The 14,430-nt window shown below is 36.9% G+C and overlaps 1 protein-coding gene across 1 annotated transcript in view; it reads right to left on the bottom strand.

Moving 5' to 3' along the window:
* Window positions 1-203: 203 nt before the first annotated feature.
* The window catches only part of CA10 (carbonic anhydrase 10), a 657,942-nt gene continuing 643,715 nt past the window's right edge, over window positions 204-14,430 (bottom strand). Inside the window, exons 7-9 of the mRNA XM_051994265.1 lie at window positions 5,633-5,787; window positions 4,114-4,288; window positions 204-1,039 (exon numbers count right to left, since the gene is read on the bottom strand). Of these exons, the coding sequence (XP_051850225.1) occupies window positions 1,017-1,039; window positions 4,114-4,288; window positions 5,633-5,787 (353 nt within the window). The 3' untranslated portion in view covers window positions 204-1,016. The remainder of the gene's footprint in view (window positions 1,040-4,113; window positions 4,289-5,632; window positions 5,788-14,430) is intronic.

Below are 14,430 nucleotides of genomic sequence, written 5' to 3'. Positions count from 1 at the left end.
ATTATATAGTTGAACTGACTATATTTTTATCTGCACTCAGCCAATGCATTTCTGATTGAAGTTAACTCAATACAGCTTTTTGTATAAATTGTCTGTTGAATTGACTTGAAAAACAAGAAAGAGATGAAAAAATGAGAATAGAAGTCTGGCTAGAACTGCAGGCTCATCCCAGGATAAAGAATAAAGCAAACCAAGGAACTATATTAATTTGTTAAACACATTTATTGAGTTGTTAACAGTAACCAAACACAATGAATGACCTTTGGAAAACAAGGAACAGAAAATGAATCAGTTCTGATCTTGGCAAATCCTACTACAGATATGTGACAAAGAGGGAAAGAATTCAATTTCTTTATAGTCTGCAGTGTTATATTTACAATGCGTATCGCTCAACATTTGTCTGTTAAAACTTTTTTTTAAAGTAAATAAACAGAAGGATTATAACCTAGAAATTGGTTTCATCAACCACCTTCTTTGTCCTGACTTGCCAGTCACCCTTAGGGAGAGGATGCCAGGGCAGCTTTCCGGGGGTTACTTGATACATAGAGCAAAGTCCATCTGATGCTGGAGAAGCCATATGTTTCTTCTCTCTTTTTCTCTTTTTTTTGGGGGAAGATTTCATATGTACAAAGGCTGAAAAGTCTCACCGCGTAGTTTCGTTAGTTCAGGAAAAAGGTATCAAAATTGTAATCACATTTACTGAAGTTATTATCTTCTAAGACAGATCTCTTATGAATTACCTTTTTTATTTTTTAAAAAATAACTTGACTTCCCATCATGGCAGCTTTTGTGTGTGTCTGATTTATGTATGCGGGTGTGTATCTATGTGGGTCTGAGTCTTTCCTGGGCTACAGACTTGTAGCTACTGTCATGTAGGAAGGACCAGTCCAGAGGATGAATGAAGCTTGGGGCAGGGAAGGAGAAGGGAAAAAGGAAGGAAAGGGGGGCATTCTAGGTTACGTCAATTCACAGTTGTAGCATTTCACTGAGATGGAATTCATCTGGGCTTGGTTTGTTCATTTGAGCAGCCATTCGTTTACTAAAAGGGGGGGAAAGAACAGAGTAGTTATTTTAATTTCACTTCTCTGAGATTCAGTTTCCCCAAATGTAAAATGGGAATGCTAATAAGAACATAAACACATATAACACATATGTTTATATGTATACATGCATACATGCACATGCACACAAAATGCTACATAAGTACTATAGATATTATCATTATATCTAATTCATGCAGTAGAAGTGAGGGACAATGGATGAACCAGCCCAAATAGTGTATTGATATATAAATACTTTAAAGATTTGTGCTTGTATCTATTGAGCTGGTGATCTATGGTCTCTTGGTATCCCACTAATGAATGTTCTTAGATGAGTATCCTGCATGACATTATGTCTTTGTATCTTTGTATTTGCACTAGCTGTCCCCCATGTCTGGAATGTTCTCTTTATCTCTGTTTCTGTCTTCCCTGTCTTCCCTCAAGACTCATCTTAACTCCTGCTTTCTGCAGGACACCTTTCCTATTTCCTCCCCATTGCATACTGCTAGTCAGATAAGCCCTTTGGAATTACCTTTTATTCAAAGAATTGGAAATTGAGGGGATGCCCCTCAATTTGGGAAATGGCTGAACTAATAGTAGTATATGATCATAATGGAATACTGTTGTTCTTTTAAGACATGATGAGAAAGGTAATTTTAGGAAGATCTGGGAAATCTTATGTGAACTGATACAAAGTAGTGAGGAGAACCAGGAGAACATTGTACACAGTAAAAGCAATATTATGATTATGATCAACTGTAAAACACTTAACTACTCCGAGTAATACAATGATCCAACAATCCCAAAGGACTCTCAATAAAAAATGCTCTCTGGAGAGAGATCTGATGAATCCTGATTAAAGATTGAAGTTTGCTTGTTTCATTTTCTTGTTTTTTTCCTAATTTGTTTTCAAAACATGGCTAACATGGAAATATGTTTTGCATCACTTCTCATGTATAATTGATATATTGCTTGCCTTCTTAATGAGCAGGGTAGTTGACTGGAGTGAGGGTAAGAATTCAGAACTCAAAATTGTAAAAAAGTGAATGTAAAAGATTTTGAAAAAAAGGAATTATTCTTAATTTAACCTGTGTATATTTTGTGTACGGAGTTGGTTGCATATTGCCTCTTCCTTTAGAATATGAATTCCTTTTTCCCTTTTTTTGTATCCTCAGCTCAGTTCTTGATAAATAGTACTTAATAATTCCTTACTAATTGACTTTGTGGGTTTTCTCTCATCATTGTGGCTGTCCGACCCTTCTACAAGTTAGCAAATACCCTTTGGAAATTGCTGTGGCCCAAAATTTTCCTATCCTGTAACTGGCTTGCTATTGAGTCCTACTAATAGGTGGGCCTTCAGAAGACAGAAATATAATCTTTCAGTAGATCTGAACATGAAGCCTTTTCATGTTAGCTATATCTAGTATAGTTGATTTTTTTCCTGCTTCACTTCTGAGGACCTACGCTCAGCTACATGTCACAATGAGGAATCAGTAGAGGATTTTTGTGGACCAATTTGTTGTTGTTACAGAGCCAGTTAGATGGTATAGTAGACAGAGTTCCAGGCCTGGAGTCAGGAGAATCCAAAGCCAAATCTGGTCTCAGACATTAACTGGGCAAATCACTTCCCCCGTTTTCTTCAATTTCCTCATCTGTAAAATGAGCTGGAGGAGGAAATGGCAAACCATTCCAGTATTTTTTTTTTAATTTTCACAAAATTTAGTTATTTTTAGCATTCATTTAAGAATATTTCTAAATTCTCTCCCTCTGGTCCCTCTCCACCCATTGGCAAGGCAAGCAATATGATATCAATTATACAGGTGAACTCATTCAAAGCATAGTTCTTTATTAGCCATGTTGCAAAAATAGAAAGACAGGAAAAGAAAAAAGCAAGAAAAATAAAATGACAAAATTTTTTGCACTCAGAGTTCATCAATTCTCTCTCTGGAGATAAATAGAATTATTCATCTTGAGTCCTTTAGAATTGTCTTGAATTGGTGTATTGATTAGATTAGCTAAGTCTTTTCAAGTTGATCATCATTAAAATATTACTGCGTACAATGATCTCTTGGTCCTATTTGCTTCACTTTGCATCAGTTCATATAGACCTCCTAGGATTACTCTAGTATCTTTGACAAGAAACCTCAAGTGGGATCAAGAAGAGTCAGATCCGACTAACTGACTAAACAACATTGTATTTGATACTACTATTTTTCAAATGAACTAGACTTGAGATTTCATTTACCCAGAGAAGTTACAGTGAAAAAACTTCCCCTACTATTGCAGCTAATAGTCCTAGAGAGCTGCCTAAGGTTTAGCAAGAGTAAGTGCCTTGCCTGAGGTCACACCTCCAATAGGTGTTAGAGATTTGAATCCAGGTTTTCTCAATTTCAAGGCTGACTCTCTATCCACTCCCTCTTAAACAAAAGTCCATGATACATTAAAAGATCCAGAGGAAGGTGTATAACACATCAGTCAAGTCTCTATAAAGGATTTATGAAAAATCCGTGGATAAAAATCCCATAAGAGGAGATGGAATGGATGAGTTGCAATCTGTCACCATGATGGAATGAGTCACCATCTTCATGAGATCATGGAACCACTGAAGGACCTAATTCCTGCATTCTCTCACTGCTGTGGATGGCTGACCCTCTACATATTAGCAAACACTCTTTGGAAATTTCTGTGGCTTCAAATTTCCCTTTACGTGAATTCTGGGTGGGCATCCCCTGAGGGAAGTTCTGTATTTGGTGACTCAGGCTGGAGAGGGGTGGAAAATTTGTTTTTTTTTGTATTAGGGAGGGAGCAGTAAGGAGGCTGCATTGCTAGGAAATGTCTATTGATCCCAGATTATTGATGAAGTACTTATATCCCTAGACTTTATCCTTTCTTAACTATATAGCTTTAATATTGTTCTGCAGATACTAGAGCATCTCCTAAGCCATTTTACCAAGGATTGTTCTCTAAACTGGTTAATGGTTAACAATAACACAGGGCCATGTTATAGGATAGTACAGACAGGACAAGACAAAACAGGTCGAGTCCTGGGGATCTCCTGGGCAATTGTGCTCACCTCTATATTGTAGCTTCTGGGCTCTGTTATTTGGACAGTCCTTCCCCTGTAAACTAAAGTTGATGTTGGTGCGGATGCAGCGGTTGTTGAGTGGCTGAACAGGCCGGAAGTTGTCACTCATGCTCAGAAAGATCTGAGAGGGCTGATTCTGGCTGAGCAGTCGTAAGGAGTGCATCTGTGAGAAAGCAAGTAGCCAGTCACACATACACCATCCTGATACCCGGCATTAGTGGAGTCAGGGAAGAAGTCCTATGAATGATCCACTATGAAATATCCATCACTGCAAATTTAAAAAGTGAGGATGGTGGCAAAAATTCCCCTGCAATGAATTCAATTATCCTACCTGTCCAATTATATCTCCTGCACGGAGGCAGCTAGGTGGTACATGTCCATGTTGAACTATCCATCATGTTGCTGGGTATTTTCCCCATTAGTTGGTTGGCCAGAAATGTCTGCATTTTCAAACCCACCTGACCATATTCATAGTTGTTTTCTTCTGACATATTCCAGCCTTAGGGTTGGAATACTCCTTTATTCATAGCAGGTGATACCTTACCATGGGGAACATTGATAATACTTGTTGGGCATTTTCTCCTCCTTTTAGTCTTAGGGCTTTAGTCTGTTCTGTTTGTCCTTTACATTTTGAGGGGCAGTGCGAGACCTAATCTAAAAACCTAAACCATGGGGCTCTTGATACCTAGGATTCCAGATCAGATATTATAGTCAGTCCAGCAGGCAACGTTTGAGGAGCAATAGTCCTAGAAGTTAATCCACTGGGGTTTTGGGCTTAAATCTGGTGGAACTTGTGCAATATAGGAACTGAGTTAAAGCTGTGAACTTAATTTCATTCTCTTTCCTAGAAACTAAGGTGGAATGAGGAGAACTTTGCTCCCCAGAACAATGCTCCAAGCATTGGAGGGAAGTGTTTGCAAAATGCCCATTTTTCTAGCTATAGCTTTGAAATAAATCTTCCTTTGTAAAAATTAATCTGATGTAATTGGTCAAAAGGGACTGACATAAAAATAACAGGGAGACTATTGACTGGAGAGCCAATGGCAGAGTTGAAAGACTGAGAAATACACCCCCCCCAAGTATCTGAGGGAATGGAGAACCGTGGGGGAATGCATATAGATGCCCTCAGATATGGGGTCCATATTACATTTAGAAACACAGAATTATAGGATGTTCCATCTGGAAGGATCTTTAAACCTGATCTACTTGAGTCCTTATGTCAAGGAAGGTGATAAACAGTCTCAAAGCGGCAAAGTGATTTATTCAATTTATAAAGTCACAAAGTGGCTGGGCTAGAGTTGGAATCCAGGTATTGTTCTTCAGTGTTCTTCTCCAAACTTATACTCCCTTTCCAGCACATAGGCAGATGCTCTTAGACTCTAATGGTGCTATTCTGTTCTTCTCTAGGGCAAAATGATGAAAGCATTTTAAATTCACATCACTTTAAAGAGCTGGGACAATATTCCTACCAAATCATCTCCTTCCCAGAGACCACAGAGCTACTCACCTGCATCCTGGTTATGTAGACTGGTTTGTTCATTATTATCCAACTTGCTGTCTCATAACAGGGTGGGATAGTCATCGACCCATCATAGGTAATGAAGCTAGAAGTCTCGGGATACAGTTCTTCTATATTAAGCCCCTGTAGCAAGTATGCATCATCTAGGGGGGAAAAAACAAGGCCAAAAACTTTCATCATGCAATTATGTGAAAAATAGGATGATCTGAAAAATGCAATTTTAGTTAAATTTATTTCAATAGATGTTCATTGTTTCCTATTTGCAAGGCACTTTGGCAAATTCTGGAGATGTAAATATATGCATAAAACGAATCCTAGCTTCAAAGAGCTTACAATTGAAAGGAGGGATGTAACATGAACAGAGATAAGAATGATAATATAGGATAGAAAGTGAAAGGGACAGAGGAAGTTCTGATTAAATGCCCTAAAAAATATCTGAGGATGGAGAAAATATCAGAGTAAACACTTTCACAGAAAAAGTGACAATTGAACTGAAGGAATAGAGATTTTGAGAGTCAAAAGTGAGAAAGACTGGATGGGTGTTTGGAAATCATTTGTAGTATAGACAGAGTGTACATATGTTCTCATAGGGGCATATTGTAATATTGTGATATACGAATTTTAGGGAACAACAGAAGTTCAATTTTGCTGCTATGTACGGTATTGAAGGAGACAGTTAATGTGCTATAAGTCTGGAAAGATAGAGCAGAGCCAGGCTGTGTAAGGTCTCAAATGCCAGGCTTAAGAATTAGTCTTTAATCTGAGAGATAAAGTTGTCAGCAATGGGCTTCTAAGAACTGGGAATGAATGACAGTTCACTCTTTTGTGACCCAGATCTTCATACTCATAACTTTAACACTTCAACCCTTGATAAGAGTATCAGTCTGTCATTGTTGTCTATATTCTCTTACAAAGCCCTTCTTCTACAAGAGGAGTCCCACCAAAGGTACTGAGAAACTTTCTCTAGATCTTTTTATATTTCATGGGTGTCAGTAAAGCACTTGATGTTTTTCATTTATTATTCCTCCCTTTCTTCCTTTGTAGAAAGTAGTCTTTTAAACTCACTCCAAGGAGTTTCTTTTTCCTCAGGGAAAGGGAGATCTTTTTTTATTTTTTAATTTTTTTTATTATAGCTTTTTACTTACAAGATATATGCATGGGTAATTTTTCAGCGTTGATAATTGCAAAACCTTTTGTTCCAACTTTTCCCCTCCTTCCCTCCACCCCTTCCCCCAGATGGCAGGTTGACCAACACATGTTAAATATGTTAAAGTATAAATTAAATACAAAATAAGTATACATGTCCAAATGGTTATTTTGCTGTATAAAAGGAATTGGACTTTGAAATAGTGTACAATTAGCCTGTGAAGGAAATAAAAAATGCAGGCAGACAAAAACAGAAGGATTGGGAATTCTATGTAGTGGTTCATAGTCATCTCCCAGAGTTCTTTCCCTGGGTGTAGCTGGTTCAATTCATTACTGCTCTATTGGAACTGATTTGTTTCATCTCATTGTTGAAGAGGGCCACATTCATCAGAATTGATCATTATATAGTATTGTTGTTGAAATATATAATGAACTCCTGGTCCTGCTCATTTCACTCAGCATCAGTTCATGTAAGTCTCTCTAGGCTTTTCTGAAATCATCCTGCTGGTCAATAATATTCCATATTATTCATATACCACAATTTATTTAGCCATTCTCTACTTGATTGGCATCCACTCAGTTTCCAGTTTATGGCCACTACAAAGAGGGCTGCCACAAACATTCTTGCACATACAGGTCTGGAAAGGGAGATCTTTAAAAATTCCAGATACTTGTCATTGTTCAGACTGTTAAACGGTTTTTCTTCACAAAATCTTTTGTTCACAAAAGCTTTGTCAAGATGGGGAGTATTAAAATTGATCCCCCTTGTTAGAATTAATGTTGGAAAGTAAACATGTTCACTGATCTTGGGGGTTCTTCAAGCAAGAGCAGGAAGTATAGAAGCAATTTGGTTAGTCTCACACACTGGGACTATGCAGGGAAACATAATGGACTATAGCTTAGCAGTGTAGTACCATGTGATACTTTGCCATGGCTCAACTTTGACCTTGAACTATGGTTTTAGTAACTAGGCCCTATCTTGTTTTTTTCTGTTACTCCAAAACCTCTAAGGGATAACAATCATAAAGAAACACATCTAATGGTGAATTATTGCTCACAGGAAAATTTGTGTTTAAAAAGTGGAGAAAGTTGAGGGCTCCAGGGAAACTTTCTTCTGGGTTACAATATATCTCTGATCATATCCAAATACATGTCTTGTATCCCCATCCTAGAGATGTAGTGGATGATAGCAGGGTTAGTACCTGGATTCAAATTGTGGCTCATACTACTTATATGAGCATGGACAGTTTATGGAGCCCCTCAAGTCATTTCTTCATCTAGAAAGAAATGGAGTAGTATGATTTTCTAAGGTCTATTCCAGCTCCATATCTCATGAACCTATAATTGGTTTCTGTCTTTATTTTCCCCTTTGTCTGAATTCCTTCCTAGACTCAAACTTCAGTTTCTCTGATGTAGAAGGCTTTGCCTTTATTTCCCTGGTTCTTCCAGGGACTGCTCCTCAGACTTCCAAGGCTAAATCCTGACAATTAAACACTCAAAAAGGTTGGTCATCCACTGTCAGGCCTTGATAAAGGCTTTTATCAATAGCTTCCCTGTTGGACTCTGCTCCTTCCAGATAGTGTTTACTTGCTGGATATTTAGGTGGCACAGTGGATTGAGTGCTGGGCCTGGAATCAAGAAGACTGAACTTCATGAATTCAAATCAGGCTTCAGTCACTTAGTTGCATGATCTTGAGCAAATCACTTAATCCTATTTGCCCTAGTTTCTTCATTTGTAAAATGAGTTGAAGAAGGAAATGACGTATAATTTATTTCAGTTATTTCTGCCAAGAAAACCCCAAACAGGTCACAGAGAGTCAAACATGATGGAAAAATGACTTAACAGTAGCTGGGGCATCTCCTTGTATCTCATTGCCTGACCCAGCTAATGTTAATCATTTAAGTGCTTTAACTTTCTTATGTTCTTTGTTGCTGAGACTATATAATGACAGGATCATAAATTGAGAGACAGGAAAGACCATCTAATCCACCCACTTCAGTTTATGGATGAAGAAACTGAGAACCAGAGAGAAAAATAAATAAAAAACTTGTGTCAAGGTCATAACAGATAATAGTAAACCAAGTTTTGAACTCAGATTCTATAATTCTAATAGTTTTCTTCCTCATCCACATTGTGCTTTCTTGACTAACTCCACTGGTTTTGTCTAATCTCCAAGGCCTGTCTACCCCAGCTTTATTTTATCCTGTTAGAGATAAGCCATAGCTCTAAAATAGGGTGAGATCTAAAAAACCACTAGCTCTAATTAGGAGTACCCATGAATCCTAGAAGAACCACTAGACAGTATGGCAGATGGAATTGCCTGACCAAGCTGGTTGCTAACATTGGGAAGGTATCTTGTTAAAATGGTTGGTCAAAGAGTTGAGGAATGAACCTAGAAAGAAGAGAAGGCTATAGATAACTTGGAAAGATTTGACCTCTGAAAGAGCTTTTAATCTATGAACCTATGATTAGAGAACATAATGTGAGCAGGTTCATGAGGAATAGCTCAGCGGTTCCCCAAAGAGAGCAGAATATGAAGAAAAGATACAGATTGCTACTGTTATGGTAGCTCTCTTTGTAGTGGCAAAGCACTGGAAATCAAGATTGTGTCCATTGATTAGGGAAGGGCTGAACAAATTATGGGATCTAAAAAGTATAAAATAATGAAAGGGACAGTTTCAGAGAATCTTGGGAAGACTTGCATGAATTGATGTAGAATATAGTGAGCAGAATCAGAGGAAAATAACTTTGAAAAACCTACATATTCTAGTCAATGAAATGACCAACTATCCTTCTGAAAATCAGTGATAAAGCATGCTCCCCTTTTCCTCAAAAGGAGGTGATAGGCTTAAGATGCAGAATAAGATATTTAAGACATGGCAATGGGGGAATTTTTTATTTGCTGTGCATATTTGTCATAAAGATTTTCTTTTTCATTTGGTGAGGAAAAATGGGAGGGAAGGGCAGAAGACTGGGTTCAGAGAAGTGAATTTCATTAGGATGTGGAATAGTTACTGGTGATATTGAATTCTTATGGGTGATGCCCTTCTGGGTGTTTGATCTAGAGCAGAGATAGTAGCCACAAGAATTGAGGAAGAAGATGAATTGGGAGGTTAGAATGTCAATGGATAGGGATGAAGGTACAGGGAGAGAGGAACAGAGGAAAGGGGTTTTCTCTTAGGTTATAGATCAAAAGACAGGGATTTGAAAAATACATAGGATTAAAGGATCATAGATTTTGAGTTTGAAGAAATCCTAATCTATCTAGTTCAATGTCTTCATTTAACAGACCTAGAGATTTAAATGACTTTGCCCAATGTCATAAAGAAAGAAGAAGAGACAGGATTTGAACCAAGGTTCTGATTCCAAATCTAGCAGGAAATCATTACAATATAGGACAGGGGGAGTTACAAGTAAAGCAAAGCTTGTATAAGAAATTGGTCCCCATATTCAAATTAGAACATCCCTGGGATGGAGCATTTGATGATGCTTTCTTCCAGAAGTTCCTGGTTAGATAAGTACAGTAGAGGTGATCAGAAAGTTATGATGGGAAGTGATTGAAGGAAGAAAAATCTTTTGTTGTCTGTAGCTCTCATAGATATGATTAGTCTCCAGTTATCATGATTCTCCTCACAGGTCAGACTCTAGCAAACTCTGTCAAAACAGACAAGATGATACAGTGGGAAGAATGCTGGCTTTGGAGTCTGAGGATGTGGGTTCAAATCTGATCTCTATCATTCACCTGTGTGATTCTGGGTAAATTACCCTGTTCCAGACTTAGTTTCCTAATTTGTAAAATGATAATAATAATATCTACTTTTTAGGTTTGTTTTGGGAATCAAATGAAAAATGCTTTTTTAATTTTTAAGTGCTCAGTAAATGTTAGTTATTGTTGTCATTATTATTATTTTTTGCTTCAAGGACAGATCTCTATCCACTAGAACAAGCTGTAGCTATTCTGACCCCTAGTATAGTATAAATCTTTGAAGGCAGGAGTGGTGGTATTTTAATGTATTACAATGTTTAAAAAAAATTAAATACACACTTAAATAAGAGAATTTCTAAACACAGAACACTTTTGTTTTATTTTTGTTGTTTGCCTTTGCAACCCCAGTATAACATAGCAGGCACTTAATGTCTGCATTTGTTGAAATGAATGTTGCATTGGTAATCAGCTAACAGAAAGGACATGCCTCATTGACTACTGTCAGCTCCCATTAGATAACTATGAAAATTTTTTTTGGATCCAAGAAGCCTTCAAAGTTTCTCTATATAAAGAGAATGATTCCCAAAGAACCAATAAGCCATGCCTTGGCCAGTTTCTCTAACTGATCAAAATCTGACTATCTCATCAACAGACAGATATATAGATATATCATATCTAAATCTACATATGATAAATATAAATATATATATATATATACATACATATATATGTAGTTAAATAGGTGGATAGAAAGACAAATAAATAATGGGTAGATAGATATATTGATAGGTAGGTAGATAAATAGGCAGGAAGCAGAGAGAGATAAATAGATGGATAGATGATAAAGATAGATATATTGATAGGTAGATAAATAGACAAACAGGTGGGTACATAAATATATTGATAGGTAAATAAATATTCAGGCACACAGGTAAAAAGATATAGATAAATATTTTGATATGTATTTAATTAGACAGCTAGTTAGCTAGGTAGATAGAGAAACAGATAGGTAAAAAGGTAGTTAGATAATATAGATAGGTGGATAACTTATTATATAGCTAGGCACTATGGTAGGCACTAGGAATAACAATACATGCAAGCAAGGAAGTTTCTGCCATTATGGAAATTATATCCTAATAGGGAGAAGATAGCACACAAAAGGGAACCCAAAAGGGTAAGGGGTAAACATAGTTTGGAAATAATGGATGAAAAGTAACCTAGAGGCCTGGTTCCAGGTGAGTTAGGTTCTTCTATCAGAGCCTAGCTGGTTCTGGGGGAAAGAGTCCAAAGTTCCGAAGCTTATTCTATTATTTCTGCAGACCAATAAAACCTTAACATTGGATTCTCATTACTGCTTCAAAGTAGACTAAACATACAATAAAGGTTATTCTTATGTACAATATTAGCTGTATATATCAATATCAGCTAATAAAGACCGAATTTGACTTCTCACAATGGTGTGATCCTAAGTCCATGAAGGTTATGACTATAGGGTATTGACCTAGGAAGATATGAGTAATGGACTATATATTTGTCAACTCAAGACCATGTTCATGTCCAAAGGCTTAGTTAATTTTTTCTTTTTAAAGCCATAGCAACTCATGAAAACTATCTCTCAAGGTGTGGTGATTGCGATCTTTATGGGAAGGAATACCCTCACTTATGTAATCCTCTAAATAGCAAAGTAATATCATAGAATATTAATAATAAAATGGACTATTGAATATAAGCCAAACACATACAATCAGAAGGGAAGAAATTGCACATATCTGAATGCTTGAGTGGAGACTGTGTGTGAGGATTGTGTGGGTAAAGTTACAGAAGTTGGCTGAAGAAAATGTCATGCTAGACTGTACTTTGAGAATAACAATAGAACATCTATCAGTGTCAGGATGGAGGATGTGCACCTGGACCAGAAGTGGTGAGCCAGCATTTGTCATGTGGTGATATTTTGTACAACTTCTGAGTTTGCATGGTAACTATGACAGCATAGAATGGATGCCCTTGTAGAAACTACTCGAGGGAGTCCAAGCTAAGACAAAGCCTTGGATGTCTGCTCACTACCTTCCCTTCATCAAGGGCTGATTGCCCATCCCCATCCTCACTGTGCTTCCCCCTCCCCCAAGTATAGTAGTAATAAATCTGTCCGTGTATATAAATTTGTGTGTGTGTGTGTGTGTGTGTGTGAAGGAAACTTTTTGTACATTTTGTAAATCAGGATTCAGTGCCCAATTTCCTCTCTATTAATTTCACATTGTAAAATTTAGTGTGTGGCCAATAGCAGAACCAACTAAATAGTGCTAATTTGGGATAGTGGAGACAGACCTGATTTTGGAGTCCTGAGTTCACATGCCACTTAATTGCTTGTGTGGTTTTGCACAATTCATTTAACTTCTTGTTCCTCATATTCCCCATATGTAAAATTTTACAATATTGGACTAGAATAATAATAGCCAGCATTCATATAACATTTGATGAAAATCTCATTTGATTCTCAACAACAACCCTGGGAGATAGATACTTTTATTCAGTGATATCAAATTCAAATAGAAATGGGAGATATTAAACCATATTGTGATTTAATCCTTTAAACCAATTTAAGCATTTTGTTTAATATATTTTTATTTATTTTGTTAATTTTTTCCCAATTAAATTTTAATTTGGTTTCCCAGTACTTGGTGCCTCTGTTCTTATTCCCATTTTATAAATGAGGAAACTTTGGTGACATAGATTAAGGGATTTGCTCAGAGTCACACAGCTAGGAAGTATCCGAGGTCAAATCTGAATTCAGTTCTTCTTAGTTACACCTCTATATCACTTAGCTGCCTCTGTGCAGTTGAACTTAAATTGAGTTTATGGTCTTGTCCGGCTCTGAGTCTATGTTCTATTTCAAATTAGGTTCCAGAGAACTACAGGCTCTAAGAATCTCCTCCACTGTCAGAATCCTTTCCACAGTTTCAGACAATCTCTCTGTCTCCACAAGAATAAAATGTTTTTACCCTTGCTTACAGTGATGTATAATGAGCTCATATTAATATAGCTCCAAAATTACTTTCTCTAAAACAACCTTTGAAGTTGGCAATATAAGCACTATTATTTCCACTTTGTAGGTGAATCCTTTGTCTGTGTTATACCATTAAAACCCAACAAACCCAAGATCTCCTACGCCTACACTTTGTGATTTTTCTACTACACGTTACCATGCAAGACAATTGGGGAGACCCTGGCAGATGCTAATACCTTATATTATCAATGGGTGTATCCTGGCTGTCTGTCTTAGGCTGACTAAATTCTTTTTTTTAAATAATTATAACTTTTTATTGACAGAACCCATGGCAAGGTAATTTTTTACACCATTATCTCTTGCACTCACTTCTGTTCTGATTTTCCCCCTTCCTCCCTTCACCCCCTCCCCCAGATGGCAAGCAGTCCTATATATGTTAAATATAGGCTGACTAAATTCTTGTGAGTTAAAGATTAGTGAAGAAAGAAATTCTTTATAAAATGACTCTATCCAGAATGTTTATTAGGCCTAAAATTATTTTTTCTCTTCCTTTTTAATACATTTCTTTCTGCTCTGGCATGGGCCTAACACAAAATTGGAACAAAATAAGACACTCATAGATCATTAAAGAGTTAATGAAAGAATAGTTTCTTAGCCATAGTAACAGGGTATTGAACAAATATAAGCAGTGTAGACATCCCAAGTTAATTCAACTGATTCAGTCTCTCTTGTCTAAGTTATCCATTGTGTCCTACTAACTGAGAATTAGAATGTTCTTCCCAGCTTTTGAAATAGCTACAGTGATAGAACGGATAGGATGCTGGGTTTGGAGTCAGGAAGACCTGACTAGCTTTGTGAGTTTTGGCAAGTCATTTAATCATTGTTTGCCTCAGTTTCCCTAACTGTAAAATGGAAAATAATAGCACGTC

The sequence above is a fragment of the Antechinus flavipes genome, chromosome 4 (assembly GCF_016432865.1).
Source record: "Antechinus flavipes isolate AdamAnt ecotype Samford, QLD, Australia chromosome 4, AdamAnt_v2, whole genome shotgun sequence".
Lineage (NCBI taxonomy): Eukaryota > Metazoa > Chordata > Mammalia > Dasyuromorphia > Dasyuridae > Antechinus > Antechinus flavipes.
This window is presented reverse-complemented; position numbering and strand designations above follow the sequence as displayed.